Source organism: Mandrillus leucophaeus, unplaced genomic scaffold (genome assembly GCF_000951045.1).
Source record: "Mandrillus leucophaeus isolate KB7577 unplaced genomic scaffold, Mleu.le_1.0 Scaffold612, whole genome shotgun sequence".
NCBI lineage: Eukaryota > Metazoa > Chordata > Mammalia > Primates > Cercopithecidae > Mandrillus > Mandrillus leucophaeus.
This window is the reverse complement of record NW_012106609.1, coordinates 1,459,707-1,486,558: the sequence shown is the minus strand read 5'-3', so window position 1 is coordinate 1,486,558 and position 26,852 is coordinate 1,459,707. Positions and strand designations below refer to the sequence as shown.

The window sequence follows — 26,852 nt, the reverse complement described above, 5'->3', positions numbered from 1 at the left end:
AAACATGTATCAATATTAATATGGACTGCAAAGTGAAAAACATAAGGGGGCAGGGTGCAGTCGCTCACGCCTGTAACCCAGCACTTTGAGAGGCCAAGGCAGGTGGATCATGAGGTCAGGAGTTCAAGACCAGCCCAAGATGGTGAAACCCCATCTCTACTATAAATACAAATATTAGCTGGGTGTGGTAGCAGGCGCCTGTAATCCCAGCTACTTGGGAGGCTGAGGCAGAGAATTGCTTGAAACCGGGAGGTGGAGGTTGCAGTGAGCCAAGATTGTACCACGGCACTCCAACCTGGGCGATAGAGCAAGATTCTGTCTCAAAAGAAACAAAAAAAAAAAAAAAAAAAAAGAAAACCTTGAGGGACAAAGAGGACTATTTCATAAGGCAAATGTTAGTATTTCAACAAAAAATTATTTTTTAAAATAGAAACACTGGAAAACCAAAGTGCTCTGGCAAACTAAAAACAACATAAATTATTATTAAGTTTTGGTAAATCTGCTCAATAGAAAATTATGCAACCAGTAAAAATTATAAAGTTTACACTGAAAACCATGATATAGTAAGTACAAAATATAGGATACAAGATTGTACCCACTAAGAACTACGTAAAATCCTAAAAATGCATATGTACATATGAATAAGACTAAATGAATACAGACAAAAATGATACTAGTTGTATAAGGGTCATAAAATATGGTTTTTCTTGTTTTCCAAACTTGCTTATAATATTTCGTTTTATAAAATGCCCTTTGATATGTAAGAAGCAGAACACTTTCAATAAAGCACATTTTAGAAGCAAAGAGCTATCATTTTTACCGACTGGATTGGCATAAAATGAAGACGACAGCAACTTTTGTTGGTGAGTATGTAAGTGAAAGTAGTGCAAGCTTTTTGGAGGGTAACTTGGCAGAATCCACCAAACTAAAAATGCGCATAGTATTTGATCCAGAATTTTCCCTCCAGTGGTCTATTCTACAGACATTCTTACTCATACCACATACAAGAGGAGGGTACAAGGATGTTCACTGCATCATTGTAATAGAGGAAGTCTGAAAATGATTTGGACATCAATAGAGGAATATGTAATTAATTACAGTTTAGCCATGCAGTTGATTGTGCAGTAGTTGAAAGAATGAGATTGACTTAAATGAATGCAAATGAACAAAACCCTGAGACACTGTTAAGTGAAAAAACAAAGTTAACAGAATAGTATGAACCCATATATTTTTTGAAAACCCTCAAAATAGCAGCCATACAAAACAAAACTATATACTACATGTATATATTTATGACAGAATAAAACCACATATGATATGGGTCCCCCACTGGGGAAAGGGAGTAAAATGGTAGAGTGAAGAATAGTGACTTCTGTTTATTACTCTAGATGTGCTCATATTATTTGAATGCTTTATGAGTATTGTTTAAGTACGAAGAGGAAGACTAAGGAGAGGGGCAGGGAAGGAAAGGCAGGAGAAAATAAATCATGCTCTAAGAAACAGAACACTTCAGTTCTTTTTCCAGTTCAGCAACTTACTTGTATGTGATCTTATACAAATCATTTAAGTATATTTGGGCCTCAAATTTTACCACTGGTAAAAAAAAAAAAAAAAAAGGAATAATTTTAAAAGCCAAAAAAGAAAAAATATGGATTAGGCCAGGCATGGTGGCTCACACCTGTAATCCCAGGACTTTGGGAGGCCGAGGCAGATGAATCACGAGGTTGGGAGTTCGAGATCAGCCTGGCCAACACAGTGAAATCCCATTTCTACTAAAAATACAAAAATGAGCTGGGCATGGTGGCGCATGCCTGTAGTCCCAGCTACTCAGGAGACTGAGGCAGAAGAATCGCTTGAATCCGGGAGGTGGACATTGTGGTGAACCAAGATCACACCACTGCACTTCAGCCTGGGCAACAGAGCAAGACCCCCGTCTCAAAAAAAAAAATAAATAAATCTATGGACTATAAAAATGATTCAGAAACTACAACCTATAATGTGCTTCAGGAAAGTGGGGGATTATTATAATTACTCTTGAGGTATTATGGAATTACTGCCATTTTAACCCATCCCATATTACCTACTGAGAGCCCAGGCAGGCATCAGGTGTTCAATAAATATCAACACTGACTGTGATGATGATTGTTCATTTTAGAATAAAAAAATGTTTGTATATCCATCATGGACTGCTAGTTTTGCCAAGTCTTCATTACTCTGTCTCAGATGAAGATAGGAAAAAATAAAGAGTAAATAAGGTTGTATTATTAGCCTAAATTCCATTTAGTATGATTCTTAAAAATAAAACCTTTAATTTTCTTCCAAGTGTGAACAATTTCACTTTCTTTATGTTTACAGAAGCTTAAACAATCAGGCATGAAGATTACTTCGGTAAAAGGCTCCCACTAGTGGTCAATACTTTCTCTCTCACTTGGTAAAATGAATAAAATAATTGAATGAAATGTATTCTTTCTTAAAAGGAATTTTTAGTACTTTTCTCTAGCAGGTGCTGTATACAGAGTCATTGCTGAAAGGATCAAGTTTAAAATCTTCCAAGGGCTTTCCAAGACCCTTCCCAACCTAGCCTCAGCCCACCCCTCCAGGCTTATCTATTGTGAAGCTTTCTCTGTACGTTTTATCTATGTCTATGGAAATTATCATTTCAGGTTTAGTGTGTGTACACTTCACTTTTTTGCTCCAGAGTGAATGCCTTCAGGCAAAGATCCCTTCTTATTCTCTTCATTTTTACCCCCTCACCCAAAACATTCCAGCGTCCCACGACAGGTATTTGATAAATGCTTAATGAACGAAAGTAGTGACAGTGCTTTGAATACAGTAAGCATTCAAATATTTGTTAGAGTAAGAAAATTATTTAAATTGCTCATTACACATGAATTCTAATGAAAGGCATACTTGCAAAAAGTTGCTTTTTCTTATCTCTGTCGAAGTAATTTTTCCACTCCAAGATCTGTTGACTGTGTAGAATATTCTCTGAATAACCTGGTTCCAAAAGGAAAATAAAAGCAAATAAAAACATTGAAGATCTCCACTACTTTCTCAAAGGCCATCTATGAACACACTTGGGATCAATTTAACTTTTAGCTTTTTGACTACGTTAAGTGTAATTCCTAGCAAAAATCAGCACTGTATTTTTAAATATACATCTATATATTTTGAATTTGCCTCTGTACTTCCAAGAAGAATTAAAAAAATTATCTGCTCACAAGTCTTCACTTCCCAGCTGCCTTCACATCACTTCTTTTGTTTACCTCCAATTTATACAGTGATGCCTGATTCAAGTAATGCTTATTGGGCTCAATGTTTTGGGAAGGCATATGAGGTGAGAAGTATCTGCTGGGTTGGCCTAATGATTGATTAACTGGTCAGAAGGATGGCTATCAAAGTGGTATGATTCAAGAGGGTCTTATTCTGGTTATCATAGTCTTATTCACTTGAGTCTTGAAGACTCTTGGTCTTCTAGACTCTATGGAATTCAAATACATCTGGGATAATTTATGTCCTAACTTTAATTTGGGCATGAACATCTTTGTTATTAGCTGGTGTTTTAATGGGTTTAGCAGAACTGTATCTCCGGAGAAAACTTTGGATGGAATGGGAGAAGAGGAGATAAGAAACAAATATGTCTAAATTGAGGATGTGTGTGCTGTGGTGTAGGAGAGGATCAGAGAAGGAAGATGGAAGCTGCAGTCCTGGACGTACGAGGTCACAGTGCATTCTTAACAATTTTACCTGCAGTAATTCCTACCCACTTCATTTCCCTTTCACCGATTATTTTTCTTCTCCCAAAGAAAGCAGTGGCAAAAAGAGCAATTTAAGCAGCTTTATTTTTGGGGGGGGGGTGCATTCTGCTTTTATTTTGATAGTCTAATAATACAGAAATCCTGTTATCTTTGGTGGTTTTTGTCATGGAAAAGATTAGATCTCTTTTTCAAGCTATTTTGGTGCAAGAAGAACAAGTAAGGCAAGATATTTGGACATCTTTCTCAATAGCAGGCCTAATGAGGCACTAAACCACCTTTCTTTCTGGATTCTTCAGCAGAGGGAGTGATTCTTCAACTGAACATGGAAAAACTAGCATCAGGATGAAGGTCTAGATTTCAGCTGTTCAGCACTCACCACCCCACCCCTGCTATCAGTGCTAACCCCTCTGACCCTACAGAATTGAGCTCAAGTGTCACACTCCATGGGAGGCTCCAGAACAGGGACTGACTAGAGCCCTGCCTTCTGTGCTTCCACTGCCACCTGAGCCTCCTTTAGCTGTCCCCGTGGTTACATTCTAAACACTGGTGCACCTGACCATCACCATCTCTAAACACTAAGAGACCAGGTCTTTCTTGACTTGTATTCCAGTAACTTATATGGTACTTTCTATATATCAGGTGGTCTATAACTGCTTGATAAAATAATGAGGTTTGAAAGCTGCATAACTAAGATTTTTGTATTATCTTTGTGTTAGAGAAATACGGGTTGGCTTTATAAGTATTTGAAGAACTCTAGTCAGAGTTTTGCATAGCAGATAGATGTCAACCCAAGAAAGGTCTCTAATTAGTATTTCACATATATCAGTATTTTTGTCTATTATTTATAGATAGACTCACATAGAATGCACAAAAACCACAAAACAGATAAGTGTTACTATATTCAAAATAATTGTGAAAGATGCTACTAATGTAGTAATGTTTAATCTCGGGAAAAAAATAAGACTAGAGTGTAGATGTGATCAAGATCTGAGTGGCTATTGGGTAGAAGCAGCTGACTTGTTCTGTGTTGCACCAAAGGGAAGAATTACAACTGCGAGACAGAAATGCATTTATACTGAAATGCTTCAATATAAGAAAGACTTTCCTAAAATTAGCCCTGTAAAGCAACGAGTTTGTATGAAGTGGCTGGGTTTCTTTTCACCACAAGTATTTAGGAAGTTGACAGGATTCCTGAATTAGGTGGGAGCTAAGACTAGCCAGTGCCTAATTTCTCTACTGGCTCCAACCACTCAGACTCTGAGGTCACTGAGGACAGAGAACGTGTCTTACTCAATATTGTATTCTTAGCAACAGCTTGGTGGAAGTTCATGTAAAAATGATGGAGGATTTTTAGCACAGAAATTTTATGTATGAAAATAAATATTAAGAATTTCATTTATCATAATTCCATGTCCCCTCTGTCAAGTTAAAGTCAATTTCAATACATATTATTAAACCACATTTTTCTGTTGAAGATTTGTGTCCTTATTTCTTGATTCTGAATGTAAATTTATCTTAAAGTATGAGTTTTTTATTTAAAATTTATATTTATATACTCAAATACTTTATATTATTTATGAAATTACTGTGTTAAAAATTATAAAACTTTATAATCTGTATCCATTCATGCTTATTTTATTTTTCTCCTCTTCTTTTTGACAGAATTTTTAAAATCTGCAAACAGTTTGACTGTTAGGCATTTCCTATTTTTAGCCTGTGCTAACCTACTTATCTAATACTATAAAACAATGTATTTGTATTCCATTTTTTCATAGCCTAAATCTCCTTATTCAGTGGCCACACTTGATCAGCACATTTGTTGGTTTTCACATCACTGATTCAGCACTTTAGATGGCTGAGGTAGGAGCACCATCTAGTGGTGAAGCATCTAGCTGCTGACTCTACATTAATTGTTATTGTTTCTGTAACCACTGTCTTCTAGGTAAATAAAATTCATCATCATTTAAAATATCAAATAAAATTTTAAAATAAATCATAATTAGAATAACTGTTTACTACTAGTGAAATAAATGAAATTTGGCCATTTTTCACCAAGGGATCTTTAGTCAACTTGACATATAAGTTAAATCATAAGTCAGTTTCCTTTCCTCTTGGTATCTATTGAATTAAAACCTCTAATTCACAAGTATAGGTCACCAGGAATAGAAATGTTTGATGGCTCTGTCATATAGTTTTTGACAAATGAATTAAACACAGACACAGAAGTTACAAATAATTTTTACTATGTATGTGTACAGAAGAACAAACTCCAATGCTGGAAGCCTGGCTCTCACTTGGCAGGAGTGGTGAACAGATTTCTAATTCACTCTTTGGTTAACATGGCTCAGAAAAGTATTTCTTCATGGTCTTCTGTAGAGTTAGGACTTTAAAAAATATATCTAATAAAAATATATATATTTTTTTCTCTGAAGAGGAAAAGTTTTCAAGAGGGAAGAGTTGGTAAGCTCTTAGTGTGAGCAGTCTCCACTATACCTTAGTCATCTTGGGAAAATCAGTACCTTGTCCTCCGCAAGGAAAATCCTGGCATTTCAGCCTACAGTGGTGGATTCTGGCCAATCAAGATACTGAATATATCACTAAGATACACCATCGAAGCAAGCCACAGAAATATCTCTGCTGCCAGCACCAGTGTCATAAAGAAGTATTTTAAATCTCATCGCTAATTTTAAAAACTCAAGAGAGCACTTCTTTCCTCAAAAGTTGGCATATGTCGGTTTGGATAAACAAAACCTTTCATTCACTGGCAATTTTTGCACAGCATGCAAAACTGCACTCAAGGGCTATCATTTGCTGGTATTTCTAATTTTCATTTTCATTCACTATCAAAGGCTTATTTCTCAACTGCTAACTCTTTTTGGAAATAAACAAGACAGACTGACTATAGGTTCAGTCTCTTTTTTGGGTAATGATGTCCTTCTTTGCTGTACACATAGCTGGTGGTCTATCTTTCTAGTCTAAAAACAGCTAGCAAAATAATTAACTAAACAAATAGCCTTTTCCTATAACAGATTTTCAATGATACATAGAAAATAAAAATTGTCTAACTTTTTCCTTCGTCATATATGTACCACACACAAGCTAATATTTGAATCATACTCTGTGTCAGTGGTTTCTTCCAAATGCAAACTGAAATAACTGAGTAACACTAGCATGCAAACGTAATATATTAATTGTTCTTTCTGTACTGTATGCCATGAAGATTATATAACATTCAATAGAGTCACATAACTGATTCTGCTTTTTCTGAGATATCTGTCATTAATTCTGAGGCTGATCTTTATATGTTTCTTAGAAATAGTGTGATCTTAACTGTTTTTGCTGTGAGCAGGGTAGAGAATGATGTTGTCTTTTTAGTTTGGTCACTTTTATGTCTAACAACAAAATTAACTTCATACTAGGAGGCCTTATTTTACATTTGTTCTAGAAAAACTCAATGTACTCTGAAATAATGCAATGGTTTCAATGACTTCATGCCATTATCTGACCAAGTTTCATAACAGAAAAGGCACTGAGGAGAACAGATAACCAGTCTAATAAAATTCCATTTCCAGATAATCGTTTTTATACTTTTAATTTGCCCTTTTTGTGAGTTTATCACAATGGCAGTTATTCACTTATCTCAGTACATATTCACACGAAATGTTCCCAATTAGGTCTTGTTTACTATTCATGTATAGTAAATACATAAACATTTTTGTATTTTTGTTTTGAGTTGCCATATTATCATTTTATCACAAGTATTTTACACTTAAATGACTAGTTCTGAGTAATGGATTCACTTTTGTGCATTGGAGATAAAGCAGCATAATGCTAACAACAAAGTGAAATTTAACAAATGTAAAGTTATATACAAATGCCATGAAAATATTACAGCAGAGATAATTAACTGTACTCTATTAATTCACCAGTGTAGTTCATTTTGTTCAACTATTATTAACATGACACTATTTCTTAGAAAATGTGAATTATATGTGAACAAAATGGTTTTATGGCTTTTCACTCTAAAGTCATAAAACTTCCTGGTGATGGCTGGGTGCGGTGGTTCATGCCTGTAATCCCAGCACTTTTGGAGGCTGTGGTGGGTGGATCACGAGGTCAGGAGATTGAGACCATCCTAGCTAACACAACCCTGTTTTTACTAAAAATACAAAAAATTAGCCGGCTGTGGTGTTGGTTGCCTGTAGTCCCAGCTTCTCAGGAGGCTGAAGCAGAAGAATGGCATGAATCCGGGAGGCGGAGCTTGCAGTGAGCCGAGATTGCGGCACTGCACTCCAGCCTGGGTGACAGAGTCAGACTCCATCTCAAAAACAAACAAAAACCAAAAAACTTCCTGGGGACTACTTGCTAGATGACCAAATACCATTGAATGTCCAAGTACTTCAAAAAATATCAAACTATGTGTTCATTAAGATCATGAAAGAAAAAAAAGAAATATCAAACTGGAAACCACAAAGAAAATTTATTTCCATTTCACTCTTTTGTTCTCTAATATCTCTAATACATGCCAACAGTTTGGACTAGTTTAATTCCAACTAGTTTGGACTAGTTTATTTCTAAGATCTTTTCTAACTCTTAAGAGTCTAAATTATGCTGTTAATATGCCCTGAGTTTTCAGAACAGTCACTATTTAGAACCCAATAATTCTTTTTGCGATTGCAGCCACAGCTAGTGTAGAATTCTTTTTTTTGAGACAGAGTCTTGCTTTGAATCCCAGGCTGGAGTGCAGAGGCGAGAATCTCGGCTCACTGCAACTTCCACCTCCTGGGTTCAAGTGATACCCGTGCCTCAGCCTCGTGAGCAGCTGGAACTACAGGTGTGCACCACTACACATGGCTAATTTTTATATTTTTAGTAGAGACGGAGTTTCACCACGTTAGCCAAGCTGGTGTTGAATGTCTGGCCTCCAGTGATCCGCCTGCCTCTGGCTCCCAAAGTGCTGGGATTACAGGCATGAGCCACTGTGCCTGGCCTAGAATTCTTAAACAGGGATAATTTCATGTATTCACTCAGTACATATTGACTGTGTGTCTATTATATGCCAGATAGTATTCTAGGTACTGAGGATATAGACAAAGTTCCTGCTTGCGTGGAGCTTATATTATAGAGACGGAGATGGACAATAAACAAACAAAAAATTAAATATCAGATGATCGGAGCTAAGAAGAAAAATAAAGCAGGACAAAGGAATAGAGTGTCGGGGGAGGGGGCAGACGAAGAAAGGTTACAAAAACAGAGAGTGATCAGGGAGGGCCTCACTAAATAAGGGAACCGAGCAGACATCTGGATGAAGTGAGGGAGCGACAATGTGGAAATCTGTAGGAAGAACATTCCAAGCAAAGGAAAGAGGAAGAACAAAGTATGTGAGGCAGAAATGGGTTTGGTTTGCTCATGGTGGCTGAAGCAGAGTAAGCAAAGGAGTGGGAGGTAGGAGATAAGATGAGAGAATAGGGGTTGCCAGGATATGGGAGGATTGTGGGGAGTCTTGGCAAGGACTTGGCTTTTATTCTACGTAAGCTGGGAAACTACTGCAGGGTTTGAGCAGAGGAGTGACATGATCTGGCTGACTTTTTAAAAGGACAATTGTTTGCTTTGTGGAGGCTAGACTACAGGGCAATCAGGGTGGTAACAGGGAGACCAATTAAAAATAAACCAAGTTTGAAATGAGAGCGACAGGCCAGGTTAATTGTGGTAGAGGTAATTTAGTAGAGTGTCACAGTTAACAGGGAAAAAAAAAAACCTCTCAGATTGTCTTAGATAACAGTGACACCTTCTGGCTCAAATAAAATCTTACAGAGCTTTATACTGACATGAGAGCCAATGCAAAAGCATTGAATGAAAAATAAAGTTCCTACAGGAGGAAAAGAAAACAGTAGTATTTTGTAACTTGGCAGGACTTAATATATCTTTGGCTAACAAACTGTACCCTAAGTATAGGAGGGTAGTCCTCAGAGGAGACTACCCTGTTTAGCTGAGGAATCTGAGCTACAGGTCAGGGCCATCTCACTTGAGAATGTGTCAGTGAACGGCCCTGGGGCTGGTCTGTGGAATGTCCCCAAAGATAATGTGGAAGCTAGGGCGGAGTGCATGAAATGGCTACTCCATGCCCTGTGGGCCTGTGTGCGCTCACTCATAATTCCTGACCTAGCTGGGACTAACCAAATGAGGCTGTGCCTGAGAAACAGGGAGTGCGAGCTCCTCACAAAATGAGATTGTGATCATGTTGTTTTAAATTCTTACATCGTTTGTTTTCTGATTACACACAACCTATTTTCTCATTATCCATTTCCAGTTCTAAGTTTGAGGTACTAGAGATCAATCTTTTTCTGGAACAGGGACAGGCTGTTGAAAATTCTTTTCAGTCTTATTTGGAAATGCTAAAGATCAAATGAATATCATATTCATAACACAGAAAAAGATATGCCTCATAAGACCAGACAGAAGGAATATATTACTTTAATTTTGTAAGTATTGGGCACAAACAAGAAGGAAAATAGATAAAAATGAAATTATGAATTCACTTTTATTTTACCTTCCTTCTACTTAAAATAATCATTATAACCCATGTTACCTTTTGCACAGATACTTGAAATTCTGGATAGCAAATGGTAATAAAAAGGTGACTTATGGAGTTATGTTAAGAAAAAAGATGACTCAGCCTACCGTGGTGATGTAGCGGGAGTGGAATTCTGGAGCATCTTTCAGGAACGTGAGACCAGGGTGGGTATCCACCACATCCTGAAAAAGATCAAAACCAAAACTAAATTAACAAACATACAAAAATTATGCCCATAGAAGTTTTTCCTTCCCATATAATATGTTGCCAGTTGAGCAAACTTGCTATTTCAGAATAATGAATAATGCACTTAAAATTTAATTCTTTATTAAATTCAAGTTTCATTATAAGCATACTTACGCGTGCTTTTCTGTATACACAGTATACTTCAAAAAAAGTTAAAGTTTGATTTTAGCTATGTTAGGTAATTTGTGAATCAAATGTCTCCGAGGTCTGTACTGTAATTCTAACACATCAACAGCACATCAAGGCAATTCATCTGATGCCACAGATTATTGTAGAGGTATTATGTAAAGTGTATTTACACAGAAAGGATGTGGTGGACAGTAGATGCAAGCCAATGAAAATGATCCTCTTTCATAATCTAAAAACATGGGAAATTCTTTTTGGAAAAAAAAAGCAGCCATGTAGTCAAGTAGTTTGAATGTGTCTTTGTTAAGCTGTGCAAGCCAGTTAATGCCCATCAGATTTTATCATAATTGTGTGGATAAATCATTTCTCAAATTAGAATTTTATTTATTTTTAAATCTTTAATCTTGTTCTCATTGAAGACTATTAGAATATTAAAACCTTAAAATACTGTTTTTATTTCCTAATTAGATTTTTAAAGCATTTGGAATGAGCCCAGAGGATCTAATAGAGATAATCACAATATTAATTAACCAGAGGAAACAGCTATGCCATTACAGATATAATCTATTAATTGGCTTGTCATCAACAGACATCAAGTATATCTCTGTTTCTTCAGAGCAGTTAGCTATAATACTTACCAATATATAGTCTCAAACAAATTGACTTATTTCTTTAACTTTTTAAAGACTTACTATTATACATATTACATAATTTTCATTTTTTGAGACAGTCTCGCTCTGTCTCCCAGGCTGGAATACTGTGCTACAATCTTGGCTTATGACAACCTCTGCCTCTCCGAGTTCAAGTGAGCCTCAGGCCTTAGCCTCCTGAGTAGCTGGGACTACAGGTATGTAGTACCACATCAGGTTAATTTTTGTATTTTTAGTAGAGACAGGGTTTCATTCACCATGTTGGCCAGGCTGGTCTTGAACTACTGGCCTCAAGTGATCCACCTGCCTCAGCCTCCTGAAATGCTGGGATTACAGGCATGAGCCACCACACCTGGCTAACTTTTTATTTGGAAATAATCTTATACTTACAAAAATTATTATAGAAAAATTTCCTGTGCTCCTCTCCCAGTTTCCCTTAATGGTAACAAGTCACAGACAATAGTATAATGATCAAAACCAGAAAATGAACATGGGTAAGACATTAAACTAATCAAATCTCACTAGTTTTTCCCTTAATGTCTTTTTCTCTTCCAGGATCTTACACTGCATTTAGCTTTTGTGTCTCACTGGTCTCTTCCAATCTGTGAAAGTTCGTCAGTCTTTCCTCATGATTTTGATGCTTTTAATGAGTTCTGGTCAGTTATTCTGTAGAATGTCTCTCCATCTGGTTTTGTCTGATGTCTGGTCAAGATTAAGGTTACACATTTTTGGCAGGAGAACCACAGAAGTGATGCGTCCTTTTCAGTGCATCACTGGGCATACATAATACAGAGGGTATGTGATGTTGGTATGTCTTCATTTGGTGATGTTAACTTTGATCACACTTAGTTCAAGTGTGTCGGCTGCGTTCTCTACTGTAAAATTGCTATTTTCCCTTAATAATTGATAAATATCATGGGGGCAGATACTTTTGAGAGTGTCAATATCCTATTTCTCCTCAGAATTTCTCTCACTCATTTTAGTATCTATTGTTAGATTATGCCTGCAACATTTACACTGTAGTGTTTACTTAATAGTGATTTTGTCTATATTCTGTCTACATTTCTTAATTGGAAATCGTCTACAAGGGAGAGCTGTCTCTTCTCCCCTATTTTTTTGAGACAGTCTTCCTCTGTCATCCAAGCTGGAGCGCAGCAGTGGTGCGATCTCAGTTCACTACAACCTCCACCTCCTGGGTTCATTCAATTCTCCTGCCTCAGCCTCCTGAGTAGCTGGGATTACAGGCGTGTGCCACCATGCCCGGCCTATTCATTTTTCTGAACAGCACAGACTCACTGGTATTTATTTCATTCTGTCGGTTATAATCCTATACTATCATCATTTTGTTGCTCAAATTGATCTAGCTTTGGCCAATAGGAGTTCCTTCAGGTTGGCTCCTGTGTTCTCTTTTTATTTTTATAAATGAGACAGGGTCTCACTCTGTCACCCAGACTGGAGTGTAGTGGCTCGATCTTGGCTCACTGCAACCTCTGCCTTCCAGGTTTAAGTGATCCTCCTTCTTCAGCCCCAAGCAGCTGGAATTACAGGCATGTGCCACCATGACGAATTTTTGTTTTTTAGTAGAGATGGGGTTTCACCATGTTGCCCAGGCTGGTCTCAAGCGATCTGCCTGCCTTGGCCTCCCAAAATGCTGGGATCACAGGCATGAGCCACTGCACCCGGCCACCTGTGTTCTCTTGATATGCCCCTGTGTTTTTATGGGGACCTTCATATTTTCTGGCATAAGATGACCCATGTTTATCTTGTATTTTCCTTGCCGTAGCTCTGGTATACCAACCTTTTGTCTAAGAAGCCCTGGTTCCTTTCACTGGAGAATGGTATTTGAAACCAAATCTGAGTGTGAAAGGTGTCCATTACTACTAGAATAGTATTTCATTGTGTACATCACTACATTTTCTTTATGCCTTCGTTCGGTAATACTTAGGTTGATACCATATATTGTTCAGCTTTGGTTAGTTTCCTCACCTATTTGCTGATCAGTACTCTGCTGAATACTCATGGAGGAACTTCTGAAGATCTCTGAGGATTGTTCTCCATGCAGTTCTCTCTTCTTTGGTACTCTGTCCTGAGAATTCTAGTCATCTTGGTTCTCTTAGACCCTCAGGCTCTGTCTCCTAAATTCAAGGAGTCCACTTAACTCAGCCTAGGTTTCCCATTCTTGCACTATGACTTGAAAACTCTCTCAAGGTGGTACACTCTCTCAATCATAAGACTCACTTTGTTTCTGTCTCTCAGGAATGAATCACTCGTTTGTGGCCTGATGTGCAGCATCTTGAAAAACCATTGTTTTATATTTCCTGTCTGTTATTTTCTGTTGTTTCAAGTGGGAAGGTACATCGAGTCCCTGTTACTCCTTCTTGGTCAGAAGTGGCAAATCTATTGATTTTTCTATGTTAATTTTATTTCCTCCTACTTTATTATTTTACTGAGTTAGTTTTATTACTAATTTTTCTGAATTTTCAAACTTTACTGTCATCTGCAACAAGATACTTTTACTTCTTTAACCAATCTTATGCTTCTAACTGTTTTCTCTTATACAATTACTACAGTAAAATGCTGAATAGTAGTGGAGACAGTGGGCATCCTTGCCGTGTTCCTGATCTTTGTTGAAGTGCCTCTAGTGTTTTCCCATTAAATAAAATATTGGCTTTAACACTAAGGTATAGATATTTCATCATGTTAAGAAAGTATCTAAAATATGGAGAATTTTTTTTCCTTAGATATAACATATGACATTAATAAACGATATGGTTTGGATCTATTTCCCTGCCAAATCTTATGTTGAATTATAATCCCCAGTGTTGCAAATGGGGGCCTGGTGGGAGATGACTCGATCATAGGGTGGATTTCTCTTGAATGATCTAGCATCGTCCTCTTGGTGCAGTCTTTGAGATAGTGAGTTCTCGTGAGATCTGGTTGTTTAAAAGTGTGCAGCAACTCCCCCACACCTTGCTCCTGCTCTTGCCAATTGAGATTCTGGCTTCCCCCTTGTCCTTCTGCTATGACTGAAAACTCCCTGAGGCTTCACCGTAGGCTGAGCAGATGCCAGCACCATACTTCCTGTAAAGCCTGCAGAACTGTGAGCCAATTAAACCTCTTCTCTTTATACATTACCTAGTCTCTGTTATTTCTTTATAGCAATGCAAGAACAGCTTAACACAATATATATCCTAATATTAAAACAATCTTGCCTTCCTGGAATAAATCCCGCTTGGTCATGGTATATTGTTTGGTAATATTTTATTACCTTCTATCATTAATCTTGAAGCTATATTTGTTTGCAGTTTTATTCTCTGGATTGTCTTTTCCTGATTTAGGTATCAGTGTTATACCTGCTTCATAAAAGGTGTTCGAAATTTTCCTTCCTTTTCAATACTCTGAAATAATTTATGGAGCATTTGAACTATTCAGTTGCTGAAGGTTTGGTAGAATTCCTCTGTAAAACGACCTGGGCCTTGTGCTTTTTTGTGCAGTTTTGTAATAAATATCTGTATTCATTCTATAAAAGTCTGTTTACCTTTCTAAATCAAATGGAGTCAATTTGGGTCATATGTATTTTCCTAGAAAACTGTCCATTTCATCTAGGTTTTCAAATTTATCTCCCTAGACGTCTGCAAAGTAGCTTTTTCTGATTTTAAAAAACTTTCTTCTGGCTGGGTGCAGTGATTCACCTGTAATTCCACCACTTCCAAGGGCAAGGCGGGAGGGTCACTTGAGCCCAGGAGTTCAAGACCAGCCTGGGCAACGTATCGAGACCTTGTCTCTATAAAAAATTAAAAAATTAGCTGGGTGTGGTGGTGCACATCTGTCATCCCAACTATGCGGGAGGCTAAGGTGGGAGAACTGCTTGAGCCCACATAGTTGAGGCTGCACTGAGCTGTGACGGTGCCACTGCACTCCAGTCTGGGCAACAGAGCGAGATCCTCCTTGTTATTTCTTATTTTGTATATTAGTGTATTCTCCCTTTTTTCTTAATCAAATTAGTTTTTTATTAATATTTTCCCATAACCACAATTTCAATTTGTTAAAAGTGCTATTGGTTTTTTATTCTCTGCCTTCTTAATTTCTGATCATTACTGGGACTAGCTGAGGGGTACATAAGGCTCTGCTATACCAGTAGGTATGCATTTCAAAATTCCCCATATTAAAAACTTTAAAAAGTTTATATATATACACATAGTATAAAATCAAGGCATACACAAGTATTTATATAAATAAACATTCTACTAACCTTCCCACCTTCTTTAGCCCCACTTCTTTCCAATCATTTATACTTTTAGGTCTTTTTCTGGTTACTTCTCTAACTAAACATATATTTAACAAAAATGTAATTAAAAACCATATAATAATTATTTTATTACTTTAATAACTTTAGAAAATATTGATTCTTTGTTGGGAAATATGTGGATTTAGCTCATTTATACTGTCCTACTTTACTCCCCTATCCCAATATTTGAGGTTATGATGTTCAGTTCTTCCGTTGACTATCTTTGTAAGGTGCAAAACTTGTATTTATCCATCTAATTTTCATTCATCTTAGTTCCTTACTTTCCTTTTACATAGGATAATAGCACCCCATCCTTATTTTCTCTTCTTCTCCCTCTTTTACCTTCACATTTTATTGGCAATATTTTGACTTTTATGTCGTGCAGGGTTTTTTCATACTTTTCCACAACCACGACAAAATTTTCTACAGGTTACCCACACAGTGATTTTTAGATGCTATAAACTAAAATGTTTTTGTGATATTTTGACTATATAAATATGGTTGAATGTTAGGTCAGGCAATCTATGAGGAATGTATTTCATTGTGTATAGGTCCAGCATCAGGGTCTTGGAATGTTCAAAGGAGACTGTTTCTGACGAGGTTAAACTGTCTTTTCTAACTGCATCAGCTGTTCATAATTATGCCATATCTTAGTCTGCTTCTTGTTTAGCTCGTGGCTGTCTTACATAGTTTTTTCATTTTTCCTGGCGTTTCTAATTGTTTAACTTATTGACACAGGCTTCATCATAGCCTTGTTTCCTTATTCTCTTTTTTTTTTTTTTTTTTTTTTTTTGAGAGGGAGTCTCACTCTGTCGCCCAGGCTGGAGTGCAGTGGCGTGATCTTGGCTCACTGCAAGCTCCACCTCCACCTGGGTTCACGCATTCTCCTGCCTTAGCCTCCTGTGTAGCTGCGACTACAGGCGCCCGCCACCACGCCCGGCTAATTTTTTGTATTTTTAGTGGACACCGTGTTAGCCAGGATGGTCTCAATCTCCTCGTGATCCGCCCACCTTGGCCTTCTACAGTGTTGGGATTATAGGCGTGAGCCACCGCGCCCAGCCTCCTTTTACTCAAATGTAACTGTATTGCGTGGAGTTGCTCCTCACCTCCCTCTCCCACATCATGGACAAGAGCTGGCTGGGGGAATTTTACCTTCTCTCTTCTGAACTGGCTACTCTTCAGTTATCATCCTGACACTGACCTTTATTACTTCTCTGGATTGAATCCACTGTGTCTTAGATCTCACGCATTCCTCTGTCTTGGTTTACTTACTTTGCTGCAATGTATGCGCAAGTAACTGTTTAAGAAATAAAGAGGTAACTTATAAAGGAGATAAACTTTCTGAGTTCATGAATATCCAGGAATCAGGTTTATGTGAACCTCATTCCTAACTAGTAGGTCGGCAAGATACAGAAATCTAAGTTCAAATCCATTTCCTGAGGGATGCCAATGAGGATCTAATACCATTGTAGACTCTTCATCTACATTTTTCTAAAACTTTAAGGACATGTTTATGCATGTGTCTTAAAAAAAATCGTAATTGTCAGCACTGAGTGGTTTTTTGAGACAGTCTTGCTCTGTCACCCAGGATGGAGTGAAGTGGTGCAATTTCAGCTCACTGCAACCTCTGTCTCCCAAGTTCAAGCAATTCTTCTGCCTCAGCCTCCTGATTAGCTGGGATTGTAGCTGCATGCCACCATGTCCAGCTAATTTTTGGACTTTTAGTAGAGATGGGGTTTCACCATGTTGGCCAGGCTGGTCTCAAACTCCTGACCTCAACTGATCCGCCCGCCTTGGCCTCCCAAAGTGTTGGGAATACAGGTGTGAGTCACTGTGCCTGGCCTCAGTGGTTCTTTTTAACCAAAGAATCATATATTTTAGCGCTGCAAAATAATTATGTATTATTTTATTCGATGATTTTTTTCTCTCCACTTTTCCCCTTTTTTCTTCCCCAGACTCCAATTAATTAGATATTAAAATTCCTGAAGTGGTCCTCTATGTCCCTTTTCTTTTTCTCTCTCTTCCTCTCTGAAAGATATCCTCAACTTTAGTTTCCAGGTCTTATGCTGAGCTTTTGGTACTTACATTTTAAAATTCTAACAGCTTTTTCTTGTATCAGCATTGTTTTCATACAGTTTATTCTTGTTTTGTTTTTTTGTTCTTTTTTACATTTATTTAAATTGACAAAATTGTACATATCACGTATAGTGTGTTGTTTCAAAATATGTATTTATTGTGGAACGGCTAAATTGAATTATTAACATACGTATTACCTCACTATTTTGTAGTGAAAACACAAAAACTACTGTCTTAGCAATTTTCAAGAATAGGATACACTGTTATTAACAATAGTAACCATGTTGTATAATAGATCTCTTGAAATGATTCCTATTTAGCTGAAATTTTGTGTCCTTTGACCAACATCCTCCCAGCCTTGGCTATTAGTTCATTCTCACACTGTTACAAAAAACTACCTGAGACTGGGTAATTTATGAAGAAAACAGGTTCAACTGACCCACAGTTCTACAGACTGTACAGGAGGCATGCCTGGGGAGGCCTTGGGAAACTTACAATCATGGTGAAAGGCGAAGGGGAAGCAAGTGCGTCTTCATATGGTGAGCAGGGGAGAGACAGAGAGCAAGGGGGAGGTGCTACTCTCTTTCAAACAATCAGATCTCATGAGAACTATATGAGATAGCACTAGGGGGATGGTGCTAAACCATTAGAAACCACCCCCGTAATCCAATCACCTCCCACCAGGCCCCACCTTGAACACTGGGAATTACAATTCAACATGAGATTTGGGTAGAGACACAGAGCTGAACCGTATTATTTGGTAATTACCATTATATTCTTTACTTCTATGAGTTTACCATTTTTAGGTTTACCTATAACTGAGATCATGTAGTATTTGTCTTTCTGTGCCTGGCTTCCTTTACTTAACATAACGTCCTCCATATTCATCCACGCTGTTGCAAATAACAGAGTTTCCTTCTTTGTTTAAAGCTGACTAGTATTTCATTGTGTACATATACCATATTATCCTTTTACGTTTTAAGTTCAGGTGCTCATGTGCTGACTTGTTACATAGGTAAACTTGCGTCAAGAGGGTTTGGTTGTACAGATTATTTCATCACCCAGGTATTAAGCCCATTACCCATTAGTTATTTTTCCTGATCCTCTCCCTCCTCCTACCCCCGCCCAACCTTCAATAGGACCCAGTGTCTGTTGCTTCCCTCTATGTGTCCCTGTGTTCTCATCATTCAGCTCCCACTTATAAGTGAGAATATGTGGTATTTGGTTTTCTGTTTTTGTGTTAGGTTTGCTAAGGGTAACAGCCTCCAGCTCCATCCATGTACCTGCAAAGGGCATAAGCTCATTCTTTTTTACGGCTGTATAGTATTCCATAGGGTATATATATCACATTTTCTTTATCTGGTCTATCATTGATGGGCATTTAGGTTGATTTCATGTCTTTGCTATCATGAACAGTGTTGCAATAAACATACGTGGCATGTCTCTTCATAAGAGAATGATTTACATTCCTTTGTATACATACCCAGTAATAAGACTGCTGGGTCAAACGGTATTTCTATCTTTAGGTCTTTGAGGAATTGCTACACTGTCTTCCATAATGGTTGAACTAACTTACACTCCCACCAACAATGTATAAGCATTCCTTTTTGTTCACAACCTTGCCAGTATCTGTTATTTTTTGACTTTTTACTAATAGACATTCTGACTGGTGTGAGATGGTATCTCATTGTGATTTTGACTTGCATTTCTCTAAAGATCAGTGATGCTGAGTTTTTTTTTTCATATGATTGTTGGCTACATGCATGTCTTCTTTTGAAAAGTATTTTTTCATGTATTTTGCTCACTTTTTTATGGGGTGGTTTTTTTCTTGTAAATGTATTTAAGTTCCTTATAGATGCTGGATATCAGACCTTTGCCAGATGCATAGTTTCTAAAAATTTTCTCCCATTCTGTAGGTTGTCTATTTACTCTGTTGATAGTTTATTTTGCTGTGCAGAAGCTCTTTAGTTTAATTAGATCCCATTTGTCAATTTTTGCTCCTGTTGCAATTGTTCTTGGTGTCTTCGTCAGGAAAGCTCTGCCTGTGCCTACGTCCTGAAAGGTATTTCCTAGGTTGTCTTCCAGGGATTTTATAGTTGTGGCTTTACATTTACATTTTAATCCATCTTGGGTTAATTTTTACATATGATATAAGAAAGGCATCTAGTTTTAATCTGCATGTGGCTAGCTAGTTATCCCAGCACCATTTATTGAATAGGGAATCCTTTCCCAGTTGCTTTTGTCAGGTTTGTCAAAGTGTGCAGTCTTATTTCTGGGTTCTCTATTCTGTTCCATTGGCCTATGTATCTGTTTTTGTACCGGTACTATACTGTGTAGCCTGGTAGTGCAGTTTGAAGATGGGTAGCATGATGCCTCCAGCTTTGTTCTTTTTGCTTAGGATTGCCTTGGCTATTAGGGCTCTTTTTTGGTTCCATATTAATTTTAAAGTAGTTTCTTTTCCTATTTCTGTAAAGAATGTCAATGGTAGTTTAACAGGCACAGCACTGAATCTATAAATTGCTTTGGACAATATGGCCATTTAAACGATATTAATTCTTGCTATCCACGAGCAGAGAATGTTTTTCCATTTGTCTGTATCATCTCTGATTTATTTGAGCAGTGGTTTGTAGTTCTCTTTGTAGAGATCTTTCACCTCCCTAGTTAGCTATTCCTAGGCATTTTATTCTTTTTGTGGTAATTGTGAACAGGAGCTCATTCCCGATTTGGCTCTTGGCTTGTTTTTGGTATACAGGAATGCTAGTGATTTCTACACACTGATTTTGTATCCTGAGACTTTGCTGAAGTTGTTTATCAGCTTAAGAAGCTTTTGGGCTGAGACTAGCAGGTTTTTGAGATCTAGGATCATGTCGTCTCCCAACAGGGATAGCTTGACTTCCTGATCCCCTTTATTTCTTTCTCTTGCCTGACTGCCCTGACTAGAACTTCCAATACCATTGTAGTTGCTCATTCAGTGCGATGTTTGTCAAATATGGCTCTTATTATTTCGAGGTATGTTCCTTCAATACCTAGTTCACATTTTCGTTATGCCTCCATTCACTGATACTTAGGCTGATTCCGTATCTTGACTATTGTGAATAATGCTGCAATGAACCTGACAGTGTAGATATCTCTTCAACATACTGATTTCATTTCCTTTGGATATACACCCAGTAGTAGGATTGTACGATCATATGGTAGTTCTATTTTTAATTTTTTGAGGAACCTCCAAACTGTTTTCCATAATGGCTATACCAATTTACATTCTCACCATCAGTGTACAAGGATTCCCTTTTCTCTATATCCTCTCCAACACTTGTTATCTTTCATCTTTTTGATAACAACCATTCTAACAGGTGTAACATGATCTCTCATTGCGGTTTTAATTTACTTTTCTCTAATAGTGATTTTGAGCATTCTTCATATAGCTGTTGGCCATCGTTTGTCTCCTTTTATGCAATGTCTATTCAGATTCTTTGCTATTTAAAAAATGTATTGAGATAAAATATAAATATAAAATTTACCATATTTACCATTTTAAGTGTACAGTTCAGTGGTAATAAATACATTTATATTCTCTTTTCCATTCATCTTCTCCCTCCCCTTTCCCCTTTCTGGTCTCTGGTAACCACCAATCTACTTTCTATCTTCACAAGATCCACTTTTTAAGCTCCTGCATATGAATGAGAACGTGTGATATTTATCTTTCTGTGCTTTATTTCATTTAACATAATGGCCTCCAGTTCCAACCATATTGCTGCAAATGACAGGATTTCATTCTTTTTTATGACTGAATAATATTCCATTGTGTATATATACACCATATTTTCTTCATCCACTGATTGGCACTTAGGGTGATTCCGTATTTTGGCTATTGTGAATAGTGCTGCAATAAACAGAGTGGAGATATACTAATTTCCTTTCTTTTGGACATTTCTGGATCATATGGAAGTTCTATTTTTAGTTTTTTTGAGGAACCTCCACACTGTTCTCCATAGTAGCTGTATTAATTTACATTCCCAACAGCGGTGTATGGGGGGGTCCTCTTTCTCTGCATCCTCACCAGCATGTTATTGCCTATCTTTTTGATACAAGCCATTTTAACCAGGGAGAAGGTGAAATGATATCACTTTGTGGCTTTAATTTGCATTTCTCTGATGATTAGTGATGCTGAGCGTCTTTTCATATACCTGTTGCCTTTGCCCATTTTTAAATAAGGTTATTTGCTTGCTATTGAGTTGTTTTGAGTTCCTTACAAATTTTGGATATTAACACCTTGCCAGATATATGGTTTGCTAATATTTTCTACCATTCTGTAGGTTTTCTTTTCACTCTGTTGATTATGTCCTTGACTGTGCAGAAGTTTTTTACTTTGATGCAATTCCATTTGTCTGTTTTTTCTTTTACTGCCTGTGCTTTTGGGTTCATATATAAAAAAAAAAAAATCAATGCCAAGACCAGTGTCACAAAGAAAACCCCTATGTTTTCTTTACAGTTTCAGGTCTTACATTTAAGTCTTTAACCCATTTTCAGTTGATTTTTATACATGGTGTAAGATAAAGGTTATTTTTGTTTTATGGTTCTTATTTTATATAACCTTCCTTAATATAGTACTTTTTAAAATAACTGTTTTTTTAAAAGAATAGTTTTAGGTTTATAAAAAAAATTAAGAAAACAGCACTGAGAGTTCCCATACACCCTGCGCCCAGATTCCCCAATAATTAACACCTTACATTTACTATATGGTCCACTTGTCAAAATGAATAAACTGATATTGACACATTATTATTGAAGTCCATACTTTATTCACATTTCCTTAATTTTCACCTGATGTCTTCTTTCTGTTCCAGTGTTCTATCCAGGGCATCACATTCTATTTAGTTATGTCTCCTTAGACTTCTTTTGGCTGTGACAGTTTCTTAGACTTTCCTTACTTTTGATGACCTTGACAGTTCTGATGAGTACTGGTCAGGTATTATGTAGGATGTTTCATTACTGGAATCTACCTGATGTTTTCCTCACGATTAGACTGGGTTTATGGATTTTTGGGAGAAATGCCACAGAAGTAACATGCCCTTTGCAGCATATCTTGTCAAAGGTACACACTATCAACATGATTGATGACTGCTGATGTTGGCCTTGATCATCAGGCTGAGGTAGTATCTGCCAGGCTCCTCCACTGTAGTTACTCCCCACACCCTGAAATCAGCCCACTCTTAAGGAATGGTGATTCACGCTCCGCTCTTTAAGACTGCAGTGTCTACTAAACTGTTTGCAATTCTTCTGCACAGATTTGTTTCTCCTCCCCAATCATTTATTTATATCAGTATGTGTAATTTGTTTTAAAAACATTCTCATCACCACATTCCGTAAAGATGACTTCCCAAGTAGTGGTATTTCTCTAAGTTGCTCCAGAGTCTTAGGGTAAAAACCACAGTTAGTAAGCTCCTTATGAACAACCTCTGTATCAAGTACTTTGTCCATTGGCAGGCAGGTGTTAAATACAGCAGTTGGCTCATGTGGATATAGTACTGCAGAGAAAGACCCACTCTGTGAAGATATGAGCAGCATGGTCAGTGAATACAGAGAATGAGGCATGGTAGGACCTGTAATCTCCAAACTAAACTGGTCTCTGTATCCAGAAAGAGCTGCATCTTCACATTTACACTTTGTGTCTTAAGCATTTGCATTATGGCACCTCGGAGAGCAACAGGGGATAAGAGGGTTGGAGGAAGTCCTGCCTGTGGACCTGAGGTAGCAACTAAACTCTTAGAGTTGATCAAAAAATTAAGCAATGTAAAGATATTGATTCCTTTCACCAACACAACAGACTCAGGTCTGTGATCCATTTGTACTTCATGTTTCTCTTTATGCAGCTTGATAGAAAGTATGTGTGGCTTTTAAATTTTATCTTGCACACCCATCTCTTCTACATTTATAACTGGAGATCCTGAACACCAAAGTAAGCCTAAAAGGAATCTTTGAGGAAAAAAGCCTTGTAGCAAGGAAAGTCAAGATTCTTAAAGTTAAAGAAATATACTTTAAAATACTGAAATGTTTATAAACATTAACTTTTATTACATGCACTGAGCAGTAGTATTTAAGGTTTTAAATCAGTGTTTTCTACTTTTACTATTTTCAGATTAAATTTTTAGATATAAAGATAAAAAACTCAAATAACTCAAATGAGATATCTATAGCCCTACAACCTAACTGTATAATGAGTAGAAAACTGAATTAATGCATTTCTTTGCAAACAGGAAATTGAGACTAAACACACAGCAGTTATCTCATGGCACTGTGACTGATGGCATCAGGGCAAAAATGTGTTACTTTACCCTTTACCTAAGACTGCTGGCAGGTTCTTGTTTTATAAAGGTAGAAAATAAATGTAGACAACATCTACTGAGCTGACTGATGATGCCTTTACCTAAACATCTTTCCTACTGATTTATAATTCCTTTATTTTCACATATACTAAATTTGTTTAAATGCATGTTAATTCAGATAAAAAGGCATTCTGTATTCCACATAGAATAGTGTTAAGAATTGTGGCTTTTCCGGTGTCACGCTTAGTCCCTGCTGGCCACCCCCCTGCGACCATGTTCATTCCCTGCTGGGAGTCGGCCCCCGACCTTGCCGGCTTCACCCTCCTAATGCCAGCAGTATCTGTTGGAAATGTTGGCCAGCTTGCAATGGATCTGATTATTTCTACACTGAGTATGTCTAAGATTGGTTACTTCTATACCGATTGTCTTGTGCCTATGGTTGGAAACAATCCATATGCGACTGCGGAAGGAAATTCAACAGAACTTAGTATAAATGCTGAAGTATATTCATTGCCTTCAAGAAAGCTGGTGGCTCTTCAGTTAAGATCCATTTTTATTAAGTATAAATCAAAGCCGTTCTGTGAAAAACTGCTTTCCTGGGTGAAAAAGCAGCGGCTATGCCAGAATCATTGTTCTTTCGAGCAGCCATTCATATCAGCGCAATGACCTGCAGCTTCGCAGTACTCCCTTCCGGTACCTACTCACACCTTCCATGCAAAGAAGTGTTCAAAATAAAATAAAGAGCCTTAACTGGCAAGAAATGGAAAAAAGCCAGTGCATTCCAGAAATAGATGATTCCGAGTTTTGTATCCGCATTCCGGGGGGAGGCATCACAAAAACGCTCTATGATGAAAGCTGTTCTAAAGAAATCCAAATGGCAGTTCTGCTGAAATTTGTTTCAGAAGGGGACAACATCCCAGATGCATTAGGTCTCGTTGAGTACCTTAATGAGTGGCTTCAGATAATCAAACCACTTAGCGATGACCCCACAGCATCTACCTCACGGTGGAAAATACCAAGTTCTTGGAGATTACTCTTTGGCAGTGGTCTTCCCCTGGCACTTTTTTGATCTGTTTTCCATTTTATACCTTATACCCAGAATACTTACTACCAACACAACTGTTAAACATTCTAGACAAAAAAATCGTATGATCCGAGAACGTATTAGGAAATTACCTTCACCATAAATGTCAAAGGAAAAGATTAAGGATCTCTTTGCCATGCTTTTCATCATATGCAACAAATGAGAATTTTGCACAATAAAATTTTATTTCCTAAGTAAAAAAAAAAAAAAAAAAAAAAAAGAATTGTGAAGTAGGCTGGGCGCGGTAGCTCACGCCTGTACTCCCAGCACTCTGGGAGGCCGAGGCGGGCGGATCATGAGGTCAAGAGATCCAGACTATTCTGGCCAACATGATGAAACCCCATCTCTACTAAAAATACAAAAATTAGCTGGGCGTGGTGGCGCATGCCTGTAATCCCAGCTACTTGGGAAGCTGAGGCAGGAGAACCGCTTGAACCTGGGATGCGGAGGTTGCAGTGAGCCAAGACTGTGCCACTGCACTCCAACCTGGCGACACAGCGAGACTCCAACTCAAAAAAAAAAAAAAAGATTTGTCAAGTATGCTGAGCTGTCATGGCAAAGTAGCATTTAATGTGCTTATAGGTGTATGTGTGTGTGTACGGGGAATTGTATAATTCACATTTTTAAAATAAAAGTGCTTAGAAATCAAAAGCATTGGGTAAAGAAATAATAGTATCTAAGTATTTGTTCACTTTATAATCCAGAAAATAAAACACCACGTTTATTCCCCCCACCCCCCCAAAAAAATTCTCATTTCTTCTGTTTCCTGAATTAGTTTTGTTTCTTTTCTGGGCTGCTTTTTCTGTGTGTGTGTGTTTTTTTTAACCTTTATGTTTCTTTAATGATGATCATTTTCCTCATATACCTGGTTGTCCATTCATGTTTAAGAAGCACAAGGTAGTTGATATAATTTTCCTTTGTGGAAATATAAGTAGGTCTATTTTTCAACAGGTATCTTTCTTGAGTACCAAACGTGCCTCGGGGTTCTGTGCATTTAGGGTGGGTGTGTTGACTGACAGGCATTATTTTGGAGTAAACTGGTGAGACCTCCCTGGATCCCCAACTGCCAGAACAAAGAGAAATAAGGAGAACTTTAAACTGTGGCTGTCACATTAGAAGCCTTACCATGCTTTATTGTCTTGTTAGTATGTTTATGCTTGTGAATAAATGTCAGGCTGCACTTTACATTTGTGAACCAGGAAAGGAGTCAACTAGTGATTGACCTTCAATGAATCCCCATTTCCAGTATCTCTCATTGGGTCAGTCAGCCCTGAATTTACAGCTGCTCTGGGCCTTGACGAGAACAGGAGCTCACTTCTCCACTGGAGCCCACAGATGGCTCCTGATTCTGAGTTGTGGTTTTTCTTAGCCTACTTCTGGTCACTTTTTCTTTTTTTTCTTTTTTTTTAGTCCATATAAATCCACTTATTATTGAACTACTTATTTACAATTTTAAGATTACAGAATCTTTTTTAAACTTTTATTTTAGGTTTGGGAGTAAATGTGAAGGTCTGTTACATAGGTAAACTCATGTCACAGGGCTTTGTGGTACAGATTATTTCACCACAGGTACAGGTATTAAGCCCAGTACCCAATAGTTATCTTTTCTGCTCCTCTCTCTCTTCCCACCCTCCACCCTCAAATAGACCACAGTGTCTGTTGTGTCCTTGTTTGTGTTCGTAGGTTCTCACCATTTAGCTCCCACTTATAAGTGAGAATATGTG

General features: G+C 37.5%; 1 protein-coding gene and 1 pseudogene across 3 annotated transcripts in view; one reads left to right on the top strand and one right to left on the bottom strand.

Moving 5' to 3' along the window:
* The window catches only part of PPP2R3A (protein phosphatase 2, regulatory subunit B'', alpha), a 154,564-nt gene that overhangs the window by 73,389 nt on the left and 54,323 nt on the right, over positions 1-26,852 (bottom strand). For both annotated transcript variants that reach the window (XM_012000025.1, XM_012000026.1), the window contains exons 5-6: positions 10,440-10,514; positions 2,911-2,997 (exon numbers count right to left, since the gene is read on the bottom strand). In XM_012000025.1, the coding sequence (XP_011855415.1) occupies positions 2,911-2,997; positions 10,440-10,514 (162 nt within the window). The remainder of the gene's footprint in view (positions 1-2,910; positions 2,998-10,439; positions 10,515-26,852) is intronic.
* On the top strand, positions 24,279-25,351 carry LOC105553867 (annotated as a pseudogene). Its single transcript, XR_001008226.1, has one exon. The product of XR_001008226.1 is annotated as a proteasome assembly chaperone 2 pseudogene (transcript).